Here is a 23,225-nt window from a genome sequence, read left to right as displayed (position 1 = left end):
CCTGCGCGAAATCAAGTGGCTATGAGTTTACTTTAAACAAGACGCAGGTTGACAGGAAAATGAAGATTTGAAGAAATCAACGGTGTTCTAATAATGACAACACATTCATTTTATGACCATTGTGGATCGCAATGAGCTTGCTCGGCACGTGAACGAAAAAGCGCAATAGAAGAGAGGGACCAAGCTGTTAACAGATGTGAAGAGGGTCTGGCCAGCCTGACGAGTTGAATTATAGTGTATATATTTTGACATTTCTCCTATGAGCAAAACACGCGCATGCCCTACGTTTTATCGCAACAGCTAATCGATAGTTCGATAACAAAGATTGCTCTGGTAACAAGAGTATGGAGAATAATACTACACTGCTATCACTCGAATAGTAAGTCATTGGAAAACAAAATGGAAGGCTTGTTAGAAAGACAAAAAGAGAGACCTGCCAACGATGAGTCCGGTTTGTTAGCAAAGACGCAACACGTTACAAAGCTTACAAGCTATTTAAAACAGGATGTTCTGCGTCATCACCGAGATTAGGCGTTCAACACTGAGGGTAGACCGGCACCAACTTCAAGGAATACCAGCCTCAATGTCCGCCCTTCTGAACGTCAGTGGTGACGTCGCTGCACGTAGCACTGCGGGCAGGTGAATGTGTTTTGTATGGTTCATTTACTTTCTCACTAAGTAATGCGTAACAGCTTGCGCAGCGCTTGAATGGACTTATAATCTGCGTTGTTTTTAATGCGCCCTCATGAGCCTGGGCAACTGCGCAACGAGGTATGGGAGCGAGCTGGTTGGTGTTCATTCATGACGTTTGACAGCGCGTACTTGGATAAACAACGGCGAAACAGAACAGCGCTTGTCTCCGTCTGTCGCCTCTTTCGCCGTCCTTTGTCCAAGTTGGAGCTGTCAAACGTCATGAAGTGCGTAAAACCGTTTAGTTTTGACCGCATATTTACCCAGCAGCAATAGAAGTTGAGGCTCGCTCTTGTTTTGTCATTCGCACCGTGTTGACCGTAGACGAAGTTGTCCAACATCGTACTCGTGTTTATTCTTGGCGGCTGCCATTTTGGCGCAAGAATATATTAAAGATAGTCACAAACCCGTATGAACTTCCTTTGCGCCTTCGTGCTACAAACATATTGATGGCAATTTCTTCCTTTCAAGTACATTGCTTTGATTCGGCCAATTATGGTTGAACCCAGTTTAATTATGTGCGTGCGCAGTGATTGATCGATTGACAGTGTTTAACGGCACAAAGAGGCTTTGAGAAGCACCTCAGTCGGAAGCGTTCCGTATAGAGCGGGGAATGACTAGACTCGCAACGCCGCATAGCTGCAGTGTAACCGCAACACAGCCAGTCGTGCACTCATGCGACTAGATCTGACGCGGCCTTGTTCTCGGAATTCGTGTGTATATAGACAATATGGTCCACATTATTTTTACAGCTAAGCTGTATATTGCTAGCCAATTCGTCTGTCCGTCCGTCTGTCGGTCGCCTGTACACCGGAAACTCCTCCGGCGCAGCCCCATGCGCATGCGAGAAAAATAAAGAGAGAAAGAGCGGCGCGCGATTAGCCAACACCACCAAAGTATTACAAGGCCGGTTTATTCCAATCCATGATGTCGAGCTACCCGGCCCGAAATTTTCACTGCTGAAGCTGGCGTGAGGAAAGCGGTAGTTCGGAAGCATCCCCATTAGGTTCTGTGGCAGTCGGGCCACAGAACGGAGTGAAAATGTCTCGTGTTATCTAGGTGGTTTTGTATTAGCTACGCCAGTAGTGACATCTCTGCTCTCCATCGCAGCCAAGCGCGCGCGCGCAGCCGTTTCTCTCCGGCACCGAAGTGGTTATGCCACGCGTCATACGTACTCCTTAGGAGCAGGCATCTTTTGGTCAGCAACGCCGCGAGTAGAACCAGGAACGAACTCGTAAACGCCGGACCGATGCCGCAGCCCGGGCACAGGAACAGGCTCGTCCAGCCGAGTGCAAGAAGCAACTGCGCACCGAGGATCCGGCAGCCTACCAAGCCGTCGTTTAATGGCCAGTCGGCATTAACCCAGTGATAAAAAAACCGGGACCGCACGTTTCAGCTTCGCTGGCTAACGATCTGTATGGAATGCTTGAGCGGTGGTTCTTTAACATCATTTGACCAGCTGCGCTCCATAACGCGCACCCAGAGCTCAGTTCTTAAGCTTTCTTGCACACCAACCTTTCGGAACGCGGCCGCCGCTTACCCCACATTCTTGTGAAGTAAGTGGACATGACAAAACCTGCCGCGGTAGCACAGTTGCCGTGGTGTTGCACTAATGAGCCCGAGCTTGCGAACTTTCGTCTCGGCCGCGGCGTCCTCATTTTGATGCAGGTGAAATGCGAAAACGCTCGTGCACATATATTTGGGTGCACGTAAAAAAAAAAAACGAAAAACAAAGTGATGAACAGTAGACCGTACTATGCAGGTACTTCGGATCGTCGTATTAGCACGTTAAACCCCATATTTGAATGAAATAACTTGTCAACATGACAAACCAAAACGGCAGCATAATGGCGTCACAAGCGAGTAAAAAAAAACTAAGACAGACTTGGAATTTGCAAGCAAATGAGATGCAATGGCGATAGTCGAAGGAAACCACACTTCCTCTGATAAATATGTTTACATGAGCAGTACATTAGGTCTCCATGCAACTCTGACTGTTTCGACAACATATTACGATATACACGGACTGCGTATTTACGAACAACTGTTTCAAGATTATTTTTCATCACGTGGGAACTTTCACTCAGGCAAAAGTCTAGGTTTTCATTGTCACGCATTCTATTCCAGTGCCTACGTCGGCAGACTGTAGCCTTCCTCTGAAGGAAGTGGCGTGTTCGACTGCATCGTCTCACTTGCACCAGTGAGAAAAAGTATACGAATGCTAGGCCCGCAAAAAAAATACATACTGAATTTATCCGTGATGCAGGCGCACAAACTCAAATTTACGGGTGCACTGAAAAGTTCATAATGCCAGGTATTGGACTACAGCCCTCAGTTTGAAGATACATTCATAGGCCGAGAAGAAAAGCGGCTTTATCGCGGCTTCTGGTCTGTACACTTTGGTAAAGGGATTACGGCGAGCTACACAACCACTATTCTCCCACTATTTTTCAACGGAGCTCCCGTGGTGCAATACATGATCAGAACGCCTTGTCTGGCAAACAGGTAGTCAAGAGGGGATAACGCCGCTCGGAGAGAACATTTTCTCCTGAACGGCACGAACAAACCGATAGATTGTCGGTCTATATTCAGGGGAACCACGTTTATGATTGCATGGACGGCTATCATGATTAGAAACAAGCACGGCGAATGAGCCACAAAGGAAGATTTAAAAAATCAGGACACTGGGTCCTGGCTAACAACGATGCCCTCCCGAAATGCTAGTAACAAAAACTTGGCTACTCGTTTTTCTCAGAGCGGAGTCAGTGACCTCGTTAATTACGGACAACGTACGAAGAGAAATTGGTGCACGATCACCGAAAGGAAAATCTCCTTGCATGTGTCTAGAACAACCCTACGCAGGTACTTCGATGCTTAATACGACCCACGGTTGCAAGCTGATAAAAGTAAAATGGCTAAGTACAACCTGAGAAGTGTAAAAAGAAAAAGAAGAAGCATCTATCACGACGTGAAGCAACAGAAAACGTTCCTCATTTGCGTAGAAAGGTGATACGCATGCTGGTGATCTGACTAACGTGAGAGCAACGCCTGCGCGGCCTGGTCCAGGTCATGTTCTAAAACGAAAATGTGGGCGAGCGCGGTAAACATGCGGTCGCCCATTAGTGTCAACTCTCTAACAAAGCAAGCACACGGTGGCGCTCGCTTACCGTTTATACAGCGGCGTGTCTGAGCCGAGACCGCTTCCGGATGTGGTTCCAGGTTCTGGTAATTTAAGTGAAGCCTCCGCGGAACAGAATATCTTGATGCGGGAGTGTTTCTCTGTATTTTTCCCCTCTGTCTGCTTGTTCTCTTTCCGCTGTTTTGTTCTTGCAACCCACGCTGCTGATAGCGCTTCTTTTTTTTTTTTTTGATCTTGAAAGAAAAAGCGTGGGCCTGCAAGCGATCATATTCGTAAGCCGACTGAACAGTTTCAATTAGTGGCAGATGGGAATGAATTCCCGAAACTAAACATAAATATTCGTCGCTTCAGAAGAGAACAACACAAGAAATTTACGCTACACCCAGGAAACAGTCAAGGCCCCCCCAATGCGTGAATTTTACTACAATAAAAGATGGCTCAACGCTCGGTTCTCTTCTTCGCGCTTGATGTACGGCGTTCCCGTCATACCTTCAGTTTAGGAGAATACTGCGCAGTATCATGAGACGTATGAATTTCAGTATTACATATTGGTCTGCGTAAATTGAAAATCTGGAATAGGAATCAAATATTTATTTTTGCTTTTTAATTCGTATTAGATTCAGGAATTCAGCATGCGGAAATGCCCAATATTTGTTTCTGTTCCAGTGCAAGGGATAACATCCCTTATGGTAGTCTTGACGGAGGGAGGCTGATGCACGCGAGGATTGTTGAGAATACTTACGGCGCAGAAGAGTCGTGCACATGTGACACGAGTTCATGAGTGAGCGCGCGGTGCTCTGGTCAATAATTTCCAGTCACTCAATGATAATTTGTCGCTTTTGCACAGTGAACGTGCGAAATTGGCTTCTCGGTTCAAGAAGATGAACTTATTAGCTGGTTAGTCTCGCTATGCTTGCATCTCATGAAAAGAACGCGCGGTGCTGCACCACACGTCTCTCATTCATCAAACACGACATTCCTTACGCGCATGACATGACGTGCTGTTTTATTGTTTTATTGCTGTCGTTGTCATTGTGCACCACGTAACGGAAATCAATAGTACGAAATTTGCCAACTGCTCACTTGACCGAACGAGCTGTTGAGAACGGTGGTACATGCATGCATCAAGTATTGTATATAAATTGCCTTTTTTTTTTACCAGGCGAACCCCACGCAGTATTAGTACTGGAGCTTGTTCAGAAAGGAGAGAATATAGATATTTCATTTGATATTCAAAGTTCGTTTTCTGCAACATTTGTGTTCTGTTCGATTTAGAAATATTTATATTAGAAAAGTCCTATGACAAGCATAACTATTATTTATCACTGATAATAACAACGAAAAAGACCCTCTATAAACTTGCCGAGAAGTTAATGTAATTACGGAATTCTTCTAATTACATCTTACACGATTAGCGGTTTTCGCAGTGACGCGTAATTGCTATCGCGGCTTTTTATTCCTTTCTTAATGACTGAGTTGATAATCATTGTCCTGTAGAAACTGCTGCATATGCTTTGTAGCATGAAATTTATCATTACAATCCTGTTCTGAAATAATTTTTTCTCTATCTAAAGCTACATGTCTTTCACATCTTAGGTTCAAAGTTAGCGAGTAATCATGTTGGATTAACACCAACAGTGATCATTCACCGCACGGAATGGAACAGCCTCTCCCTCCTCCTTCGTTCCCCCCATTACCGACACCAAGAACTTCGAGATTGCCAATAATCACACTTTTTCTTAGCTGTGTCACACTTTTACAGCAGGAGCTTTTGTTACCTTCCGCTTCTTTCTGTAACGTACCGGAGATTTGGGCGTGCATCTAGCAAATAACAATAATTGAGCTCAGAGTGTGGACCGAGGAGGCAACAGGTGGGCTCCGCGAAACATCACTGCGAAACCGCACGGGAACCTGGGGCTTAAAGTCCACTGTTTTCAAAACGAGATTGGTTGCACACATATGAGGCGAAATAAAGCAGGAATCTAATGAAGAAATGAGCATCAAAACTTAGATAATCTGATGTAAGTGAGGGTTTTTGGATATTCTAACACAGCATTAAAGTCGATATTATCCTACATTTACAGAAGTCGTACTTGCACACTCTTGTAGCCATTTCTTGTACGTTGAGGTGAACCTGACGAGGCAATGAAATCGTGGATGCATGTAAAGTGTATGATTACTAACTCACTGAAAACAAAGTGAATTTGTTTTCAAACGACTGCTGCTTTTTTTTCTTTACCTTTTACTTTGACAGCAATTAAAAGCTTGAAAATTGATGTGTAGGTTCCTCCCGCGGCTTCGTTGATTTCGACGATGACGGCCTACTTCGTTATCGTAAAGTTGTCGTCGTCAGGCCATATCACAATGCTCAGAATCATCCTCGCCACAACACTTGAGTGCTCACTACAGCCACAGCAATTCAGACACACGGCTATACATGTAGTTCGGAGCTGCTCCCCGCGCCACATCTGAAAGGGCAGAGGCGCCTGTGGACGCACTTCAGGGACCACAACGGGCGACACTGCAATGGTTGAGGACGATGTTTTGGTTTTGTTGCATTGCAAAGAAGAAGCTGTGCTTGGGGATATATCCGCGGTGAAAGCCTGCTGCTTGTCGTAGCAATTAGGTTCAGAGCCACAGGAATTGCTGAAGTCAGTTACTTTGTCGTTTTAGAACTTCAAAGAAACATTGGTGACTAGAGGGCGGATTTTTAGGCACTAGTAATGTGGGATTTCGGTGCCTAAAAGGGCACATAAAGCCTCATTTTAGGTACCATAGCGTCCGAAATAGGCACCATAAACTGCTCGCAAAGAACGACCTGTTTTATGTGTTGACTGAGTATAGCATATTTTCGTGGTGAGAAAATTCGCGTAGCATTCACTTCCGAGATTTAAAAAGCAGCTGTCGTAATGTGCAAGCCATGTTTTCACAACGCTTTGCTGGGCAGACGAGAGGCACTTTTTTTTGTCAGTTCACGTAGCTCAGCGACCAAAGTTAATGCGTTTGTCTTGAGGCTATGAGCACTACGAATGTGTATCCAATAGCCAAGCTTTCTTGCGCACTGGCGCACCAAATGAAGCATACACAAGAATATAAAATGCGGTAGGAAAGCGGCTGAAGTGCGAGAGACAGCTGTGTGGTAGGCAGAGCTTATTACACAGGAGCAGAGTTAGTTGCTGCAGAGTTAAGGTAAGCCGTCATTGGCAGACACATCTGCACAACCACAGAAGACGCGGAGGAAATTCATGCGCAGTAGCACAAACTACGGAAACAAGCACAGTCAAAGCTAATTGCATGGTTTAGTTATGGACGAAGCTATAGATCTGTAAAAGAAAGGTAAGGCCCTTTCTTGTCTTGTTCAATGCTTGATATTGCTTCCCGTCCTAGTGCACCCTGGCAAATCTGAATCGACTAGCGAAGAAAAAAGGAGCGATAATGTTACGCTGTCTTTCCTTCTTAAGGCTTTAAATTGGTAGGTGTAGCTTTTGCAAAATGAACTGCTCAAACGGGGCAATAAAGAAATGATGAAGCTTACCGTGGTAGCCAAGTGGAGTGACGCCCAGAGCGCGACTGCCATAAAAGAAACCAGCAGTCGAACCCATGACCTGCTCTGCACCGCTGTTGACACCACGGTCATGGGCCGAGGTGGTGCCTACGAGTACAAGGAGTTTTACGAATTATGACATAGACGAATTAGTGACACTGTTTCCACAAATATTTCCTGGATTGAGGGACCACAAGTCAAGAGAGTAAAACATATTTTTTTACAAAAAAAGAACATAAGACGTATATCACGGAAGCAGCGAGGATGTGTGGAAACTGACCCTCGCTAACACTTTCCACGCACACTTGTCGGCCACATGTGTTTGAATAAATGCGGCACACGCATTTTGCACACAGGTTTGCGTGCTTGGCTTCCCGAGAATCTGCAACAGCCGGAGTACTCAATGAATAAGGAATGGAACTTATCGAAATTGAACATCTGTTGGTCATTTAGCGGTAATCAGTGGCGGTTGGTAATTTATCTGTACTTACTTTGCATTTGTAGAGTTGTCTTCACCATCATCAAAACACCATTATCGTCAGACAACTTTACGTTCACTGCAAGAATGATGAAGCCAAGACATCAGTCCGACGGTTGTTCCACGGTCAGCAGGACAAATTCTACCACGTGGGTATTTCTAATTTATTGCTGCGATGGGACAGATGTACGAACCGGTGTGGGGACTCCGGGGAAAAATAGTGTAAAGTACATAAAATAGTACGTATATTTTTGGTTTTACCGGTATGTACCTTATTCTGGCTAATAAAAATAAGGGCAAACACTTTCTGATTCGTCCCCGTGCATATAAGATGTGGGTTCGTGGCCCACCTACGGCCAATTGTTTCTCCATCTACTTCCATTTCCATCAATTAATCATTTCTTCAATTCAATGTTAAGTACAAGTAGTTTCCCCTATGCTGTCCTTGGTGTCGTTGTTTGTTGGCTTCTTGTGATATGACTATATATACATATATATGAGCGAGCAGAAAGAGAACTGAGGGGCCCGATATTTGTTAATCATAAGAAGCCAACACACAAAGGCACCAAGGACAACATAGGGTAAATTACTTGTACTTACTAATTAAGTTAAAGAAATGATAAATTATTAGAAATGAAAGTGGATGAAAAAAAATAACTGGCCACAGGTGGGATACGAACCCACGTCATCGCATTACGCATGCGATGCTCTTACCAATTCAGCTACCGCGGCGCCGAGTTCCCATCCACTTGCTGGGTTATTTATGTTTTACTACTAACCCTGGAAGTGTTAGCCAGCGCCACCACTCACAGACCTTGGCGGTGGATGTGGCACATCTTTTCTGCTGTAGGCGTCACGAGAACGTGATCCTTTTGGGTGAAGGCAACCGGTCAATAAACCCACACATGCTACCTGAAGGCATCAATATGTTACCGGATTCGGGACCCTCGTTATGTAATGAACGAGAACAAAGGGGGTTAACCTAGGGGCCCGATCATTAGGAATCATATAAGAAGCCAACAAACAAAAACACCAAGGACAACGCTGCCGCAATTGGTAAGAGTATCGGACGCGTAATGCGAAGACGTGGGTCCAACCTGCGGCCAGTAATTTTTCGTCCACTTTCATTTCCGTTGACTCATAATTACTTTAATTCAATTAGTAAGTGCAAGTAATTTATCCCACGTTGCCCTTGACGTCCACGTTGAAATGGACAGTCGACTAGGTGCACTCTTACAGAATATCTACCCCCCCCCCCCCCCCCCCCCAGATTGATGTATAGACGCGGCCGTGGTCTAAGCTACTTTTCTACACTTCCTCTAGAAATTGACACGCGTTGGGTTCTTGAGCCCGCAGAAATTGTGACGTACTATGTTTTGAAGATTTCATGAGCAGAAAAAGAAAAAAAGGAAAGAAAAGGGAAGGGTAAATATCACGTCCCCTTCCAGTCCGTGGAAATAGTCGAACAGCGAAGCTGTGTTATTTACACTGAGTGTTACAACATGTAAGTCTAACTTCGCAAGCAGTCTATATGGTAAATCTTTTGTTTCCTCATTATTTCACCTCAATTTCGCTTTTGCGCGCTTCGCAAGAGTACGTTGTGGCGTTCCCATAGTTGCAGCTGGGATGAAATGTGCGGAACCACTATTCCAAATCTCCGTACATTGGGCGCAAGGCCCACCACTAGAGATGCGGGCATGCAATCGTTTTGACGATTCCTTGGATTGGTTTCACGATTGACGTCTTTGTGTTTCTCAGTGAGCATACACACACGTTCGGTGATATCAGTGACGGTATGATTGCAGTCCGCCGTCGTCGCTTGCGTTCGATGTCTCGAGTTTGCTCGGTGGCGTAGCTAGCAGCATCCGGCCGACATTGCCGCTTGCGATTCTTCAGAATTAGATTGTTTCAAAGTTAAACCTGTCCGTCACGTAAAATAATGAATGGCTCGTACCCCCTTAAGCGATGGCTCATACCCCCGTAAACGCGGCCTCCCCATTACGATGACAGAAGAGAAATTCGACGCTGGAATGACGAGCTGTGGAAGACGACGGCGATGCTCGAGCCATCGCTGATGATGATAATTTTAGCGAAGCTGTAAAAGAAAAAAATCACCTTCGTTGGACAGCCGCGCCTCGCGCGCTGCTCCCTCAAAACCGTCGTGCTGTTCCGAGCGCACTGCGCGGCCCCAGTCGGTGCCCACTGACATTCGAGCGGCGCGCTCCCGAAGCCAAAAATAACGAAAGCAGCGAGAGACCCACGGAAGTCGCGACGAAATTTTATTACGACCCGCGAGCCGGCCATCGATTGCACGGCGGGGACGACAAGAGTGGCTTTTCTCTCGACCGTCGTCGACTGCACGTTCTTGTGTGGTGCGCTTGTCAATGTCGCGCGCGTTTCCTGTGTCACGAGGTATAAGCCTGGGCAAATGCTATGCATACGTGGTTCGTTAAACTGACGAGGATAAATTGTTAATCTGGGAAGGCGCACTTTCACTTTTTGTTTGTGCTCTGCCTTTTAATATTTGAAAATGATTCACCTGTACATGCGCACGTACAAACATAAAGAAGGCTGCTTGAATACACTGGCGAAGGACTTGTGAAGAAAGCTAGCAAGATGATAACTGTGGACGTGACGTGCTCGATGACGTAGTAGTAGTAGTAGAAGTAGTAGTGATAGTAACAACAGCAACAACATCAACAACGACATTGTCCGGAATAAATGAATTTAAAGGGACACTAAAGGTTACTATGAACTCAAGTTAAACTGATAAAGCAATGCTCTACAACGTCTAAGGCGTCAATTTAATCGCGAACAGAGCTTTAGTAACCGAGAAATTGTGGTCAATGCATGACACGATTTGAGACCCCCCAGCGACTTTCCGGTACTAGCCCGATGACGAAGGTACTCCTCATCATAATTTATTTCACTAGTACTCAACTACTCGTATTGAAAAGATAATTTTATTAGGTTATAAGACGGAAGAAAATGCTATTTGTCTACTTCTGTTCGATTCTGAGAAAAAATAGCATTTTGACGTTACCCTTCAGTAGTAGTATGAGTGGTCGAAAGGCTTCGTTTTCGCTCGACACTACGCGCTCGACTCTGCGCCGCGCGCGCTTTGGTGTTTCAGTTGTTTCGTTATCGCGTCGTGCTGCGCTGGCTCTGCTGGCTCGCGAAACTTGCACTTGGAACAAGCAGCGAGAATGCCACGTCCATGTGATTTCGTGGGAAGCGCGAACGGTCCGCGGAACTTGGCCAAAGGCAGTTGCAACGGCGAATCCGAAGTTACTTATCACTGTGTGCCAACGAGTGAACCTCTCCGTTCGCAGTGGTTAAGTGCCGTACCTCTGCCACAGTGCATGCGTCGGCAAAAAGCTGAAAAATAGCATAGTGTGCTCGCTGCACTTTCGTCCAGAGGATGACGAGTTCAACGCCGACTTACTGAAGTCGTGTGGAGTGACTTTCAAAGCAATGCTTTCCCGTAGAGCTGTTCCGTCGGTCTTGCCTGCATTCTCCGAAGCGCAAGAACAACTGCAGGTCGGAGACGGGGCGGAGAGTGCGGCATTTTGTTTTCACGAAGGAAAAGCTACAATGTGCCTCAAGAAAGTTCTGACGCCCGCCCCGAACCGAGTTGTACAAGTCGCCGACGGAGGGACTGTCGCTATTGTTGGCATGTGCTCTGCCCGACTCACCATTGCTGAGAAACACACCGCCGTTCTCTTCACCGTCATCGAGCATTGCCCTCACGCACTCATTCTCGGTCTGGATTTCCTTGCCAATCATTCTGCCCTCATTGACTTTTCGGCCGGCGCAATTAGCCTTGGCTTGCCTCCCGTTGCCGACCCTGTGTATCTGCCTCCAAGCCGTTTGAGCTGCATGGATTTTATTCGCCTACCGCCTCAATCTGTGACACACGTCGACTTGTCCTCACCAGCTGTACCTGACGGTAATTACGTGGTCGCACGAATTCCGGCAGTAATACTTACACATGGTGTTACCGTGCCGCATACTGTGCTGACAATTACTGGCAACCGCACCTGCCTTCCCCTTGTCAATTTCGCGCTAACCGCGCAAGTTCTGCCTGAGGGGATTTCATTGGCTATAATTAGCAATTTGCAGGATGATGAGATCGAGCCATTCACAGTGGAAGAACGTGACAGCTCAGCCCATACCGTGACGTCATCGAAAGTTACTGACGTCGACATTGAGGTTTCCTCTGGCCTTACACCTGTTCAAGCTGAAGCTCTTTGCCGCGTTCTTGAAGGCTATCGCGACATTTTTGACTTTGACATTCGACCCTTAGGTCAAACGTCCGTCGTGACCCATCGCATAAACACTGGCGACGCGAGCCCTATTCACCGACGTCCATGTCGTGTTTCTGCATCCGAACGAGCTGTTATCCAACAGGAAGTCAAAAATATGCTTGCAAAGGACATTATCGAGCGTTCCTGTAGTCCCTGGGCTTCTCCCGTCGTACTTGTCAAAAAGAAGGATGGAACGTGGCGTTTTTGTGTAGGTTATCGCCACCTGAACAAAATCACAAAAAAGGACGCGTGTACCCTTTGCCACGTATTGATGACGCTCTACACTGCCTGTACGGTGCCACCTAATTTTCTTCTATAGACTTACGGTCCGGCTACTGGCAGATATCCGTCTATGACATGGACCGAGAGAAGACTGCATTTGTTACTAATAATAATAATAATAATATTTGGGGTTTTACGTGCCAAAACCACTTTCTGATTATGAGGCACGCCGTAGTGGAGGACTCCGGAAATTTTTGACCACCTGGGGTTCTTTAACGTGCACCTAAATCTAAGCACACGGGTGTTTTCGCATTTCGCCCCCATCGAAATGCGGCCGCCGTGGCCGGGATTTGATCCCGCGACCTCGTGCTCAGCAGCCCAACACCATAGCCACTGAGCAACCACGGCGGGTCATTTGTTACCCCTGACGGCCTTTATCAGTTCAAGGTGATGCCTTTTTGTCTCTGTAACGCGCCCACCACCTTCGAACGTATGATGGTCTCTTGGCTTCAGGGGTTCAAGTGGTCCACCTGTTTGTGCTATCTGGACGACGTCATCGTTTATTCGTCCACATTTGACACGCACCTAGCCCGTCTTTTAGCGATTCTTGACGTGTTCCACCACGCCGGTCTCCAGTTGAATTCGTCAAAATGTCACTTCGCTCGCCGCCAAATCACCGTCCTTGGACACCTCGTGGACGCTAGAGGCGTGCGACCTGATCCGGACAAAATTCGCGCCGTTACGAACTTTCCTGTTCCGAAGTCTACCAAGGACGTTCGTAGTTTCGTAGGGCTGTGCTCTTATTTCAGACGCTTTGTGAAGGATTTTGCGACCATCGCACGTCCCCTTACCGACCTCTTGAAGAAAGACGCCCCATTTCCTTGGGGACCTGACCATGCCACATCTTTTTCGCAGCTCACTACTCTCCTTACCACGCCTCCAATTCTGGCCCACTTTGACCCGTCTGCCTCAACGGAAGTTCGAATTGATGGTAGTGGTCACGGCATAGGAGCAGTGTTAGCACAACGCCAGCGTGGACATGATCGCGTTATAGGCTATGCCAGCCGACTTCTATCACCCGCCGAGCGCAATTATTCAATCACAGAGCGCGAGTGCCTCGCTCTTTAGTGGGCTGTTGCGAAGTTTCGTCCATACTTGTGCGGATGCCCCTTCTGTGTTACCACTGATCACCACACGCTCTGCTGGCTATCCTCGCTCAAGGACCCCACAGGACGACTCGTTCGCTGGGCGTTACGCCTGCAAGAATATACCATCTCCGTGGTATATAAGACGGGACGCTTGCACCAGGATGCCGATTGTTTGTCCCACTACCCCGTCGACGAACCGGCTGATGCGGACGCCATCGCTTGCGTTTTCTCTGTGTCCCAGTTGCTTGAAATCGGCAACGAGCAACGCCGCGATCCTTCATTGCGAGCTCTCATCGACCGTCTGGAGTCAACGTCTGGCGAAGTCTCTCTCCGGATGCTTCTCCTTAAGGAGGGGACATTATACCGCCGCAATTTAGATCCACACGGCCTTGACCTTCTGCTCGTAATTCCATCACACCTGAGTTCGACAGTCCTGCAACAATTTCACGACGGTTCCTTGGCAGGACACTTGGGCGTCTCGCGCACATACGACCGTGTACGCCGTCGATTCTTTTGGCCGGGTCTCGCCCGCTCCGTGCGGCGCTACGTTGCCGCTTGTGAGCCCTGTCAGCGCCGGAAGAAGCCCTCCACACCTCCAGCTGGATGTCTCCAGCCCATCGACATCCCACCGGAACCCTTTTTCCGTGTTGGTCTAGACCTTCGACCGTTTCCTCTCTCGGGCTCCGGAAATAAATGGGTCGCCGTGGCTACCGATTATGCTACGCGGTACGCAATCACCAGAGCCCTCCCGACAAGTTGTGCTACTGACGTCGCTGACTTTCTGCTCTATGACATCATTTTAGTGCACGGTGCTCCGCGCCAATTACTCACTGACCGTGGCCGCAGCTTTCTGTCAGCAGTTGTCGAGGACATCCTCCGCTCCTGCTCGACAAAGCACAAGTTCAGCACATCCTACCACCCACAGACCAACGGCCTCACGGAGCGCCTCAACCGGACCATCACCGACATGCTTTCGAAGTACGTTGCGACCGACCACCACAACTGGGACCTTCACTTACCATATGTGACGCTCGCGTATAATTCATCGCGTCACGACACCACCGGCTATTCACCATTCTATCTCCTATATGGCCGAGAACCCGCGTTGCCCTTAGACACTTTGTTGCCTTCGGCCACACGTTCAGCCACTGAATACGCCCGCGACGCGATCGCACACGCCGACCACGCGTGCCAGCTCGCCCGCACCCGTCTCGAGGCCTCACAGGAGCATCAGAGACGCCTCTATGATTGCCACCATCGCGACGTGCACTTTACTCCGGGTTCTCTGGTGCTTCTCTGGTCACGCATTCGAGGTGTGGGCCTTTCTGAAAAGCTGCTGTCGCGCTACACTGGCCCATACCGTGTGGTGCGACAAGTGACCGATGTCACGTATGAAGTCATCCCCGGCGACCTGTCAGCGTCATCGTCGGCTGCAAGTGACATCGTTCACGTGGCGAGACTAAAGCCATACCAGACACCTTTCACCGCGGATGTGTAGATTAAGCACCGGGACGGTTCTTCTACTGCCGGGGGTGATGCTACGGAACAGCCCCCACAGTGAGGCTGCACTCATGAGGAAGAAGACGACGTGGGGCCGCTTGATATAGCATCGCCATTTTGGCCTCCCGTTAGCTTCCCTGTAAATAAATTGTATATAGTATCAAGCTTCAGCTACACGTAACAATATTCTTCGTATGAAACAAGCGTTTCGAAGTTTCTGGGATGGTATTTCAATAGTTCACGATGACTTAATATTACCCTTTGGTGTCCGTTTAAATCCTTTTGAGGGGCTGCGCAAAACCCGACAGCCTAACGATTTCACACTCCTGTATTGCCTGCTTCGAGTTACACTCTAGCACTAAAAAAAAATTCAGAGAAAATGCGAAACAATAATATCTGAAAGCTAAAAAGACTCCAAACTACTGTAAATGGCAAGCCTATTACAACAGGTTAAGCACCTAAGTAAAATTACTTCTTAAACGTCAACACATTAGTACATATTACAGGAACAAAAGAAGACGAAAAACACACAAATTTTATCGCATACCATTTTTATAAGAAGCGGCTGTTACAAGAAAAGTCGCAGTTTCGCCCGACCGGCGAAGCATAGTGCGCGACGGCAAATTAGCAGACAGCTATACCAAGCAAGGGTAGCAGTTTTATCGGCCGTATAAACTTGGAAACATTCGTTTACTAACTGAATTAACGAGCACGACGTCGGCGAGCACAGGCAAGCACGAACGCACTCGCTGTCACAAGGCTGGCGTGAGCGAGCACGGCGCGCAGCAGCGAGCGAAGTGACCTTCGTGACGTCCGTCGCTTCTAGCGCAAACAACGGCGCGAAAACTGCACCGCACAAAGGTGTGAGCCAAGGTCCATCCAAGTAGGTCGCGAAGCTTGGAACGAGAAGCCGTACCAAAACCTAATGCCAGAGATACCAGTTAGTGGTGCACAGTTGAAGCACGACTAGGTGACGGGGGCACAAACTCTGAAAGTAAAAAACCTATGTGAAAAGGAAAATTCGATAATTTTAAACAGAACATTGTCTCACGATTTAATATTCCCGTTCAAAATATTTTGCTGTAGTAAAATAAATGTATATTCTTTCTGTTTCACAATTTATCAGTTCGTTCTTGGTGAGCGATACGGGCCAGTGATTTGGCGCAAGACTTGGCAAGACTGTGAAAACAAGAATTGTGTCGTGCGGAATGGCGTTGTCCACTAGAACGCGGCGGTTTCCTTCGAGTTATTTTTATTTCCTTACGTATATCTTTATTTCAAGGTGTCGCGTGCGCTTGACTTCACAAATTGCGTAATCAAGCGCGCGGCATTCATTGGGCGAAAGATGCCGGCTTCCCGTCACCGTGCCAGCTCAAGCTGCGGCATCCGACGCGCTGTGTCGTCGTGGCGACAAATGCGCACTGCTCTGCGAAGAAACGTCGCGCTATGCTCGCCCACTCTCCGTGCACAAGCTCCGAGTGTCCGACGGGCAGCAAAGTTAGTAAGTCGAATGCTTTATAAATGATAATGTGGGGCAATGTTGTGTTGTCTGATAACTGTTGGATATGAATACATGGTATCTCACGGAATTGCGAATGATTCTGTGAAAACGTTTCGCTATGTAGCCATACATTACGACTGTGTGCTGTCCATAGTACTTTTCATTCCCTGAAATATAGGTCTGGTCTAATATATAAGTTGCATTATTCTAGATGAATAAAAGTGGCGTCACTTTTGAAAGCTCTGTGGCACTGTAATTTATTTCCGTTCTATTCGCTCTCCTTTCTAAGCTACCTACTGGAGCAATTGCCGTCAATACCAGCCTAATTATGTTCATAATAACACATAAGTGACTCCTGTAGTTCAATTAGACGCTGGCGTTTCATCTGAGGCGAGTCGCAAGCTCGCCTCAGCTTCAGGAAAAATAATAAATGCTGGCGTAGCGGTCGAAATACCGGACGGTAAAGAAATTCAAACATTCGTGCCAAGCAGCATGAGATCTTGACGTCACTGCAATGTCCGGTTTTGTGGCGTCGTTCTTCTTTTTTTTTTTTTTGCTTGCTGTTCGCTCTGCTAGCTGCCGCAGTTTCGCGTGTGCTGAATCTTACCGGGACAAGTTCGTGACGCATTCTCTGACCTCCCAAAATTATTGTAATTAATTTCGTAACATTCAGGGATACTTTGAGGCAAGCTCGCCGTGCCTGGGGTTGTGAAGCAGTTAGCAAAAAAGCAAGCCGGCCGTGGTGACAGTTAGTTTGGCGTGTACTGAATTTTAGTGGTACAAGTTTGTGACGCTTTTCATGGGCCTGCAACAACATATGCCTTTTCTCGGTACTCATGCTGGTCGAAAGCTCGACGAGTGATTGCCAAGAGTGATAGCACGGGAGTGTGTATCTTGCGCTGTCAGGACGCGTAAGAGATAACGCTGAGGAGCTCAAAAACCAAGAACTTTAGAACTCTGTCTTCTGAGCGTCTGAAAACAGGCTTTGCACCAACGAATTTATCTTGATTGCGACTATAAGACATTCTGCGAGCGTATAACATAGTCTGGATGAGAGCCTGTGTTCTGGCCACCTCTGTGTACTTGGCATACCATGGCGTCGACTGAGGCCAAGTTGCCTTGGAAACGCGCAGTCTCCCATATATTTGTGGTCTTAAAGTGCAGGAAATAATGCCCGGGAAGGTAGGGAGGCTAGAAGATCAGACGTTTTCTTCATATTTTATGGCATTGTTTGGGAGAAGTATATGTGCTACGAAATTTATGTAAAAGTGAATTTATCTGTAATGCCGCCCATTCACCATTTACGCACGTTTGGCCTCTACGCGCAGTATTCCTGTTAGATCGATATACCAAAATGATACACGCTTGTAATGTACTTTTTTGTTAGCTGATGGCGTCCGGTGCAGCTTCGTACTGCAACGACTGCTGCTTAACTGGTGCCACAACTTTGGATGAATGCACAGAAAGCCCGGAACGAGCATTTAAACACAGCAAAGTAAACATTTCATCATTTCAGAAGACGTCTTGCGTTCACTTTATGAAATTGCAAGTGGCACAGATTCGGTGGATGCTTGTAAACATCGCTCGCAATCATTTTTACTAAATAATCAAGCGATTCCGCGTCATGGCCACGCGTGGTTCAGCGTAGAGACAAAAAAAAAATGCCGAGCCGATTAACATAGTCGGCGTGGCCTGTACCAGCTGGCGTTCAAATCGCGCGCGCCCAGAACCGAAATCGCAAGGTGTTAATACCATTCGCTTGGTGCGCTGCAGTCAAGTAAGCCGCTGGGCTCTATGGGAGTGTCCGCTCTTGCTGAATCCCTTTCTGTATGCCGCGATCGTCAGTTGCCCTTGCGCCCGGTCGCGAAACACACCGACCGACCGACCGTCCGTCCGTCCGTCGCGCGCTCCAGACGGAGCCGCGATCGTCGGCTCCCCTCGCGCACTTTCATTCGCGCTGCACTCTAACTCGCACATACAGCGTACGGTGCCCGGCGACGGTGTTATGACCCTTGGAATTTATACGAAACATCGTGGCGACACCGACGGCGATGGCGAAGGCAAAAAATGCGCCTGGAGTGTCAATATAATTGCTATCGTAATAAAGCTTAACTACACAGGGTTACAAAAGTGATGGAACTTTTCTGAAAGAAATTTCCTTTGAAGCGAAAATTTAGACCAAGCGCAAAAGGGAGCTAGCATAAGAAACAAATATTTATTGTGGTGTGTTCTATTTCATATATGTTCTTGTCAGACGAACTACGCCTAAGGAAGTTTAAACGCTGAGAGAGTAAAACATCTTTATTAATAATATTTGATTGGCGAGAGCAGTGTGGGACCCTTATAAAAATTTCTAGCAACATTTTTTAGACAGTCTATAGACTTTTGTTACTAGAACCTACCAACAGTCAATTGAAATCCTACCAGCTGTCTTTATACATCCTAACAACGCTCTAGTAACACCCTAGAAACAATTGGCCACCAACTTTCAATAGAAACATGTTCATAGGATGTCTTTACACTTTCTACCAATTTCCTATGAACATTTGTCTTTATACACCCTAGTAACATTCTTTCAAAAGAGAAATGTTCACATATTTTCTGTTAGCTTCCTACCAACACCCTATTAACAAGCTTTCTTTATACACCGTATTAACATTCTTTCAAAAGAAAAATGTTCAGATATTTTCTGTTGACTTCCTACCAATCCCCTATTAACAAGCTTTCTTTATACACCGTATTAACATTCTTTCAAAAGAAAAATGTTCATATATTTTCTGTTGACTTTCTACCAATCCCCTATTAACATTTGTCTTTATACACCCTAGTAACATCCTATCAAGAATTGGATCCTATCAAGAATTGGCTACCGTACTTCAACTGAAGCATGTTCATAGATGGTCTGTAAACATTCTACTAACCGTCAACCAACAGAAGTCTTTAGGCTCTTTAGTAACACTCTGGCAAAATTTTACTTACATGTGCTTATGTACTTGCTATTGACGTCTTACTATTCCCCTAGTAACATTTGTCCCACATACGACCTAGTAGCATAGTGTAAACATTTGTCAGTATGTGTGAACATGTTGGTAAACGGCAGTATGCAACCTAGAAGGTGCACGAAAATGGAAAACAAATGCAAGTTTGCACTGAAAGAAGTTTATTCACACGAAAATATTTACACAGAATTGTGAGAGAAGTAGTAGAGAAATGAACAAAAATGAATAATGACTTAGTTGATTACGGCATGGCAGCTGTCGCATAATCTCTAGCAAGCATCGATTATGCAAGCTGATGTCTCAGAATGCTTGCAGAATGAACCAACCCTGCACAGAAACAAGATGGTCAGTGTTAACATCATGTTCAGGTTAGCATATCACATACATAGAACAGCTTTTTAAGGTTCACATGAATGCTAAAATTGTGACCGTCATCCCTGTTTACTTGCAGAGGAGATGGCAATGATGGGGCACATTATTCAATGCATATCCTTTGCTGCGTTGTATTTACTACTTGTTATTAAAATTAGGAAAGTGCACAAAATGGGTTTCTCTACCAATTACCTGCATAAATGAGTTACTCACTAAAAGTTAATTACATGGTTTATTCATGGTGAAATTTGTAGCACGCACAATAGACACGGACGCAAAGAAGGTGGACATGCGAGCGCTTACTCAAAGCTGGTTATTTTTGGAAGGAATGAACGTAACAGCGCCAGCTAGCTGCACCGAGCATGTGCAAAACGTGTCATCCATTTTTATATAAACAGATGACAGAGCTTGAAGCAGTATTCAAGAATACAAATGCTTTGTCAGTGATAGCAACCAATGGCTGACTGATGCATTTTTAAGCACACATTATATGGAACGCTTCTGTAATTTGACGTGTTCGTTTATTTTTACTCGAAAACAAAATATCAGTGTCAAAAAATACCGGTTCACAATGACATAGGTTGCAGTGGTTAAACAGGTGCGAATGATTTCTTTCACATTCACACTTGTCTATCCAGTGCAACCTATGTCATTGTGAACCGGTTCGCTGAAAAATATATAATTGTGAACCGTGAAGCTATACGCTCAATATTTTACTGTTTCTCATCCTGTGCACCCAGAGTAGGAAAGAGCAAAGAATGAGTTCATGATCAGACAATATTTACCAGACCTTAGGTCATTGCGAACGCTGTGAAAACGAAGTATTTGTACGCTTCGTGTTTATAGCAACTTCAAGCGAACCCCATGACGCGGGGCAGCTGAAGAAGGTAAGAAAATCGTTCTTAGAACATTTCACGTCGTTACAGTTCGCGCTATAATAACCTGCCAAAATGCGGCATTAGAAACTGAAATAAAATAACATCAAAATAATATGTTTATGAAAAATGATGGAAAAGAACATACCTTTTATTATAATTTGGAGATAGAGAAAACTTCTGCGCATAGCAGTCTTGAGGAACAGCTGTTCGCTATTTGTGCAGTTTAAAACACGGACAGTGCCAGTATTAAATCACTTCACACGACACTGCATCGCAGCTGGCAGAGAAGTTCCAGAAACGCTCACATCACGGAACGAAGAAAGCACCGCGGGCTTCGCAAACACCTTGCTGGTTGGCTTGCATCGATGATTCATGGTTATGTTGCGCTCAGTTTTACGCAGACGATATTAAGGAAGGACAGGACGTGGACGGACGTAGCGCGAACTACCAACTGTTTAATACTGTTAAAGAACGCGCGTATATACGAGGAGATATGGCGCGGGGGGGGGGGTATAAAAGATATGACAAGTTCGCGAAATGTGATCATAGTTCGGGTCAGGAACGTTCACCAACTAGCCCCCTTCATTGCTTTACTAAATTGCATCGATGAATTAGCCACAACACAGCATAAGCATAAATAGCAGCAAAAATAGCTAGACTGCTGCTACAATACGCCACGAAACACCTACATCGCTCCGACCGTACCATGCCGGCGTCGCAAAGGAACTGATGGCGATTGCGATGGTCTTCCTCTTTGCCTCGACTCGGCCAACTGTCAAATTTGTGCGCATGCGCGGGAGAGGCATGTGACATTCTTTCCATCCACCTGCTTCGCCTTGACCGCCGCGGAACTAAAGCCCCTCTTTAAGCCGAAACATGCACCCCCCCCTCCCCCGCTACCTTGCGATGGTTGACTCACACCTAGACATTCCTCGCCTCTTGGTGAAAGCTGTGGCCGGCCTTTGTGTACGCACCCCTTTCTGGGAACTGCACTTACAAGAGGGAGGAATGTACCTCATGGCCGAGGTTGAAAAAAAAAAGAAAACTGAGAAGGCAGCCGGCTCAATTTTGTTGGGCATTTAGGGGCTGTATAGTTTTATCTTTCGAGACAATTATTATTCTGAAAACCGACTTTTTTCTCGAAATGTAATAAACATAGAACAATAAAATCATATTGGGTAAATTATGTGGTTATTCTATTTTGCGCAAGAGCATCCTTTAGCACTTGCTGCTTTCAAAGACAAAACATTGCACCCTGGCGCCCAGCGGTGAAGCACATTGTAGTACTATTTTTATAGTCAAATATATGTCCGAAGCGTGGCGGCTATGACGTTAGCAGTTTTCAGACGCCCGAAGCACGGCAAAAGCATGTCCTTTGATATCCTGGCTGTTGGTATACGGAATGCCATTATTACGGATGTCATGACCCCTTGTCGGAGCTCAAAATTTTGTCGCCGTGTTGTGAAGCAAGATCACTGAATGTTAAGAGTGCATAATTATTTCTTTTCGATCTGTTTTCACACACAGCAAGCTACCATCGCCATAAAGCACATCAGTTGACATAGTTACTTTGCCTTCACTTTGATGCAAGGTCCTATTTCCTTTAATATGCAGAAGCCGTCGGTAGGAGGCAGGGACGAAAGCGTGCGAATATGAACGCGTAGAAAGCTACATTTTTTTATACTGTAAGGGTAATTTAATAATTTTTTCACAGAAAAGTGTTGCTTGCACAGAGTTCAGCTTTTCTTTCTATTCGATCTGTGCGCTTCTCACGTCAATACACGCTCTCACTCAGCAGTAGTTGTATTTTGCAGCCTTTTGGACATTTGAGCGGCAACGTTCCAGCGCCGTGTTACCCTGAGTTTCGGTTCTTTTTCTTCTTTTTAACAAATATCGTGACGCTACTATGCTGACACGTTCCAGCTTAGGGCGTACTATTTATATCGCAGAATGCACTGACCTAATTATCTCGTTGCAAAGCTAATTGGTGGCATTGCAATAGCAGTGCGTGGTAAGGGCAAATTTACGCTCGAGCCTTACACCACACCACCCGCCTGCCCGCACGCATGTGGTCGGGTGAAAATTTGCACATTTTGTAGACTGGTACACACATTTCGGTTTATACACTGCATGTGCGAGCCCAGTGTATGCCAAAATTTGTGAACCAGTGGGCGAAATGTACAGTTTTCTGCACGACCGCATGCGTCACGGCTCAAGCGTAAATCGGTCTTAAATTAACCAGCCCCAAGGTCGGGATAAAGCTCTGCAACTGGTGCGCGGCCTACACAGTAGTCCGCTATCACACCGGTCAGGTGGTATAGCGCAAGCAAATTTTCTCGGAGTGTGCTGACGTCACCGCACTCTCACGTAGTCCAGTAGATCCTCTAAAAGATTAGTTCTAAGAATTTACGAACATATTTCTTTAAACATTTTAAGAGCACTCCGTC

The 23,225-nt window shown here is 46.3% G+C and overlaps 1 protein-coding gene and 1 long non-coding RNA gene across 4 annotated transcripts in view; both read right to left on the bottom strand.

Moving 5' to 3' along the window:
* LOC142580095 (adenylate cyclase type 3-like) overlaps window positions 1–23,225 on the bottom strand; it is a 416,897-nt gene that overhangs the window by 80,378 nt on the left and 313,294 nt on the right. For all 3 annotated transcript variants that reach the window (XM_075690881.1, XM_075690880.1, XM_075690883.1), the window contains one exon: window positions 7,365–7,481. In XM_075690881.1, the coding sequence (XP_075546996.1) occupies window positions 7,365–7,481 (117 nt within the window). The remainder of the gene's footprint in view (window positions 1–7,364; window positions 7,482–23,225) is intronic.
* Window positions 19,226–21,110, bottom strand: LOC142580096 (uncharacterized). Its single transcript, XR_012827561.1, has 3 exons — window positions 20,924–21,110; window positions 20,691–20,778; window positions 19,226–19,855 (listed from the first exon to the last, which is right to left on the bottom strand). It is a non-coding gene; the product is annotated as an uncharacterized LOC142580096 (long non-coding RNA).

This window comes from Dermacentor variabilis, chromosome 4 (assembly GCF_050947875.1).
Source record: "Dermacentor variabilis isolate Ectoservices chromosome 4, ASM5094787v1, whole genome shotgun sequence".
Lineage (NCBI taxonomy): Eukaryota > Metazoa > Arthropoda > Arachnida > Ixodida > Ixodidae > Dermacentor > Dermacentor variabilis.
The sequence above is the reverse complement of the archived record's forward strand: the minus strand, read 5'-3'. Positions and strand labels throughout refer to the sequence as shown.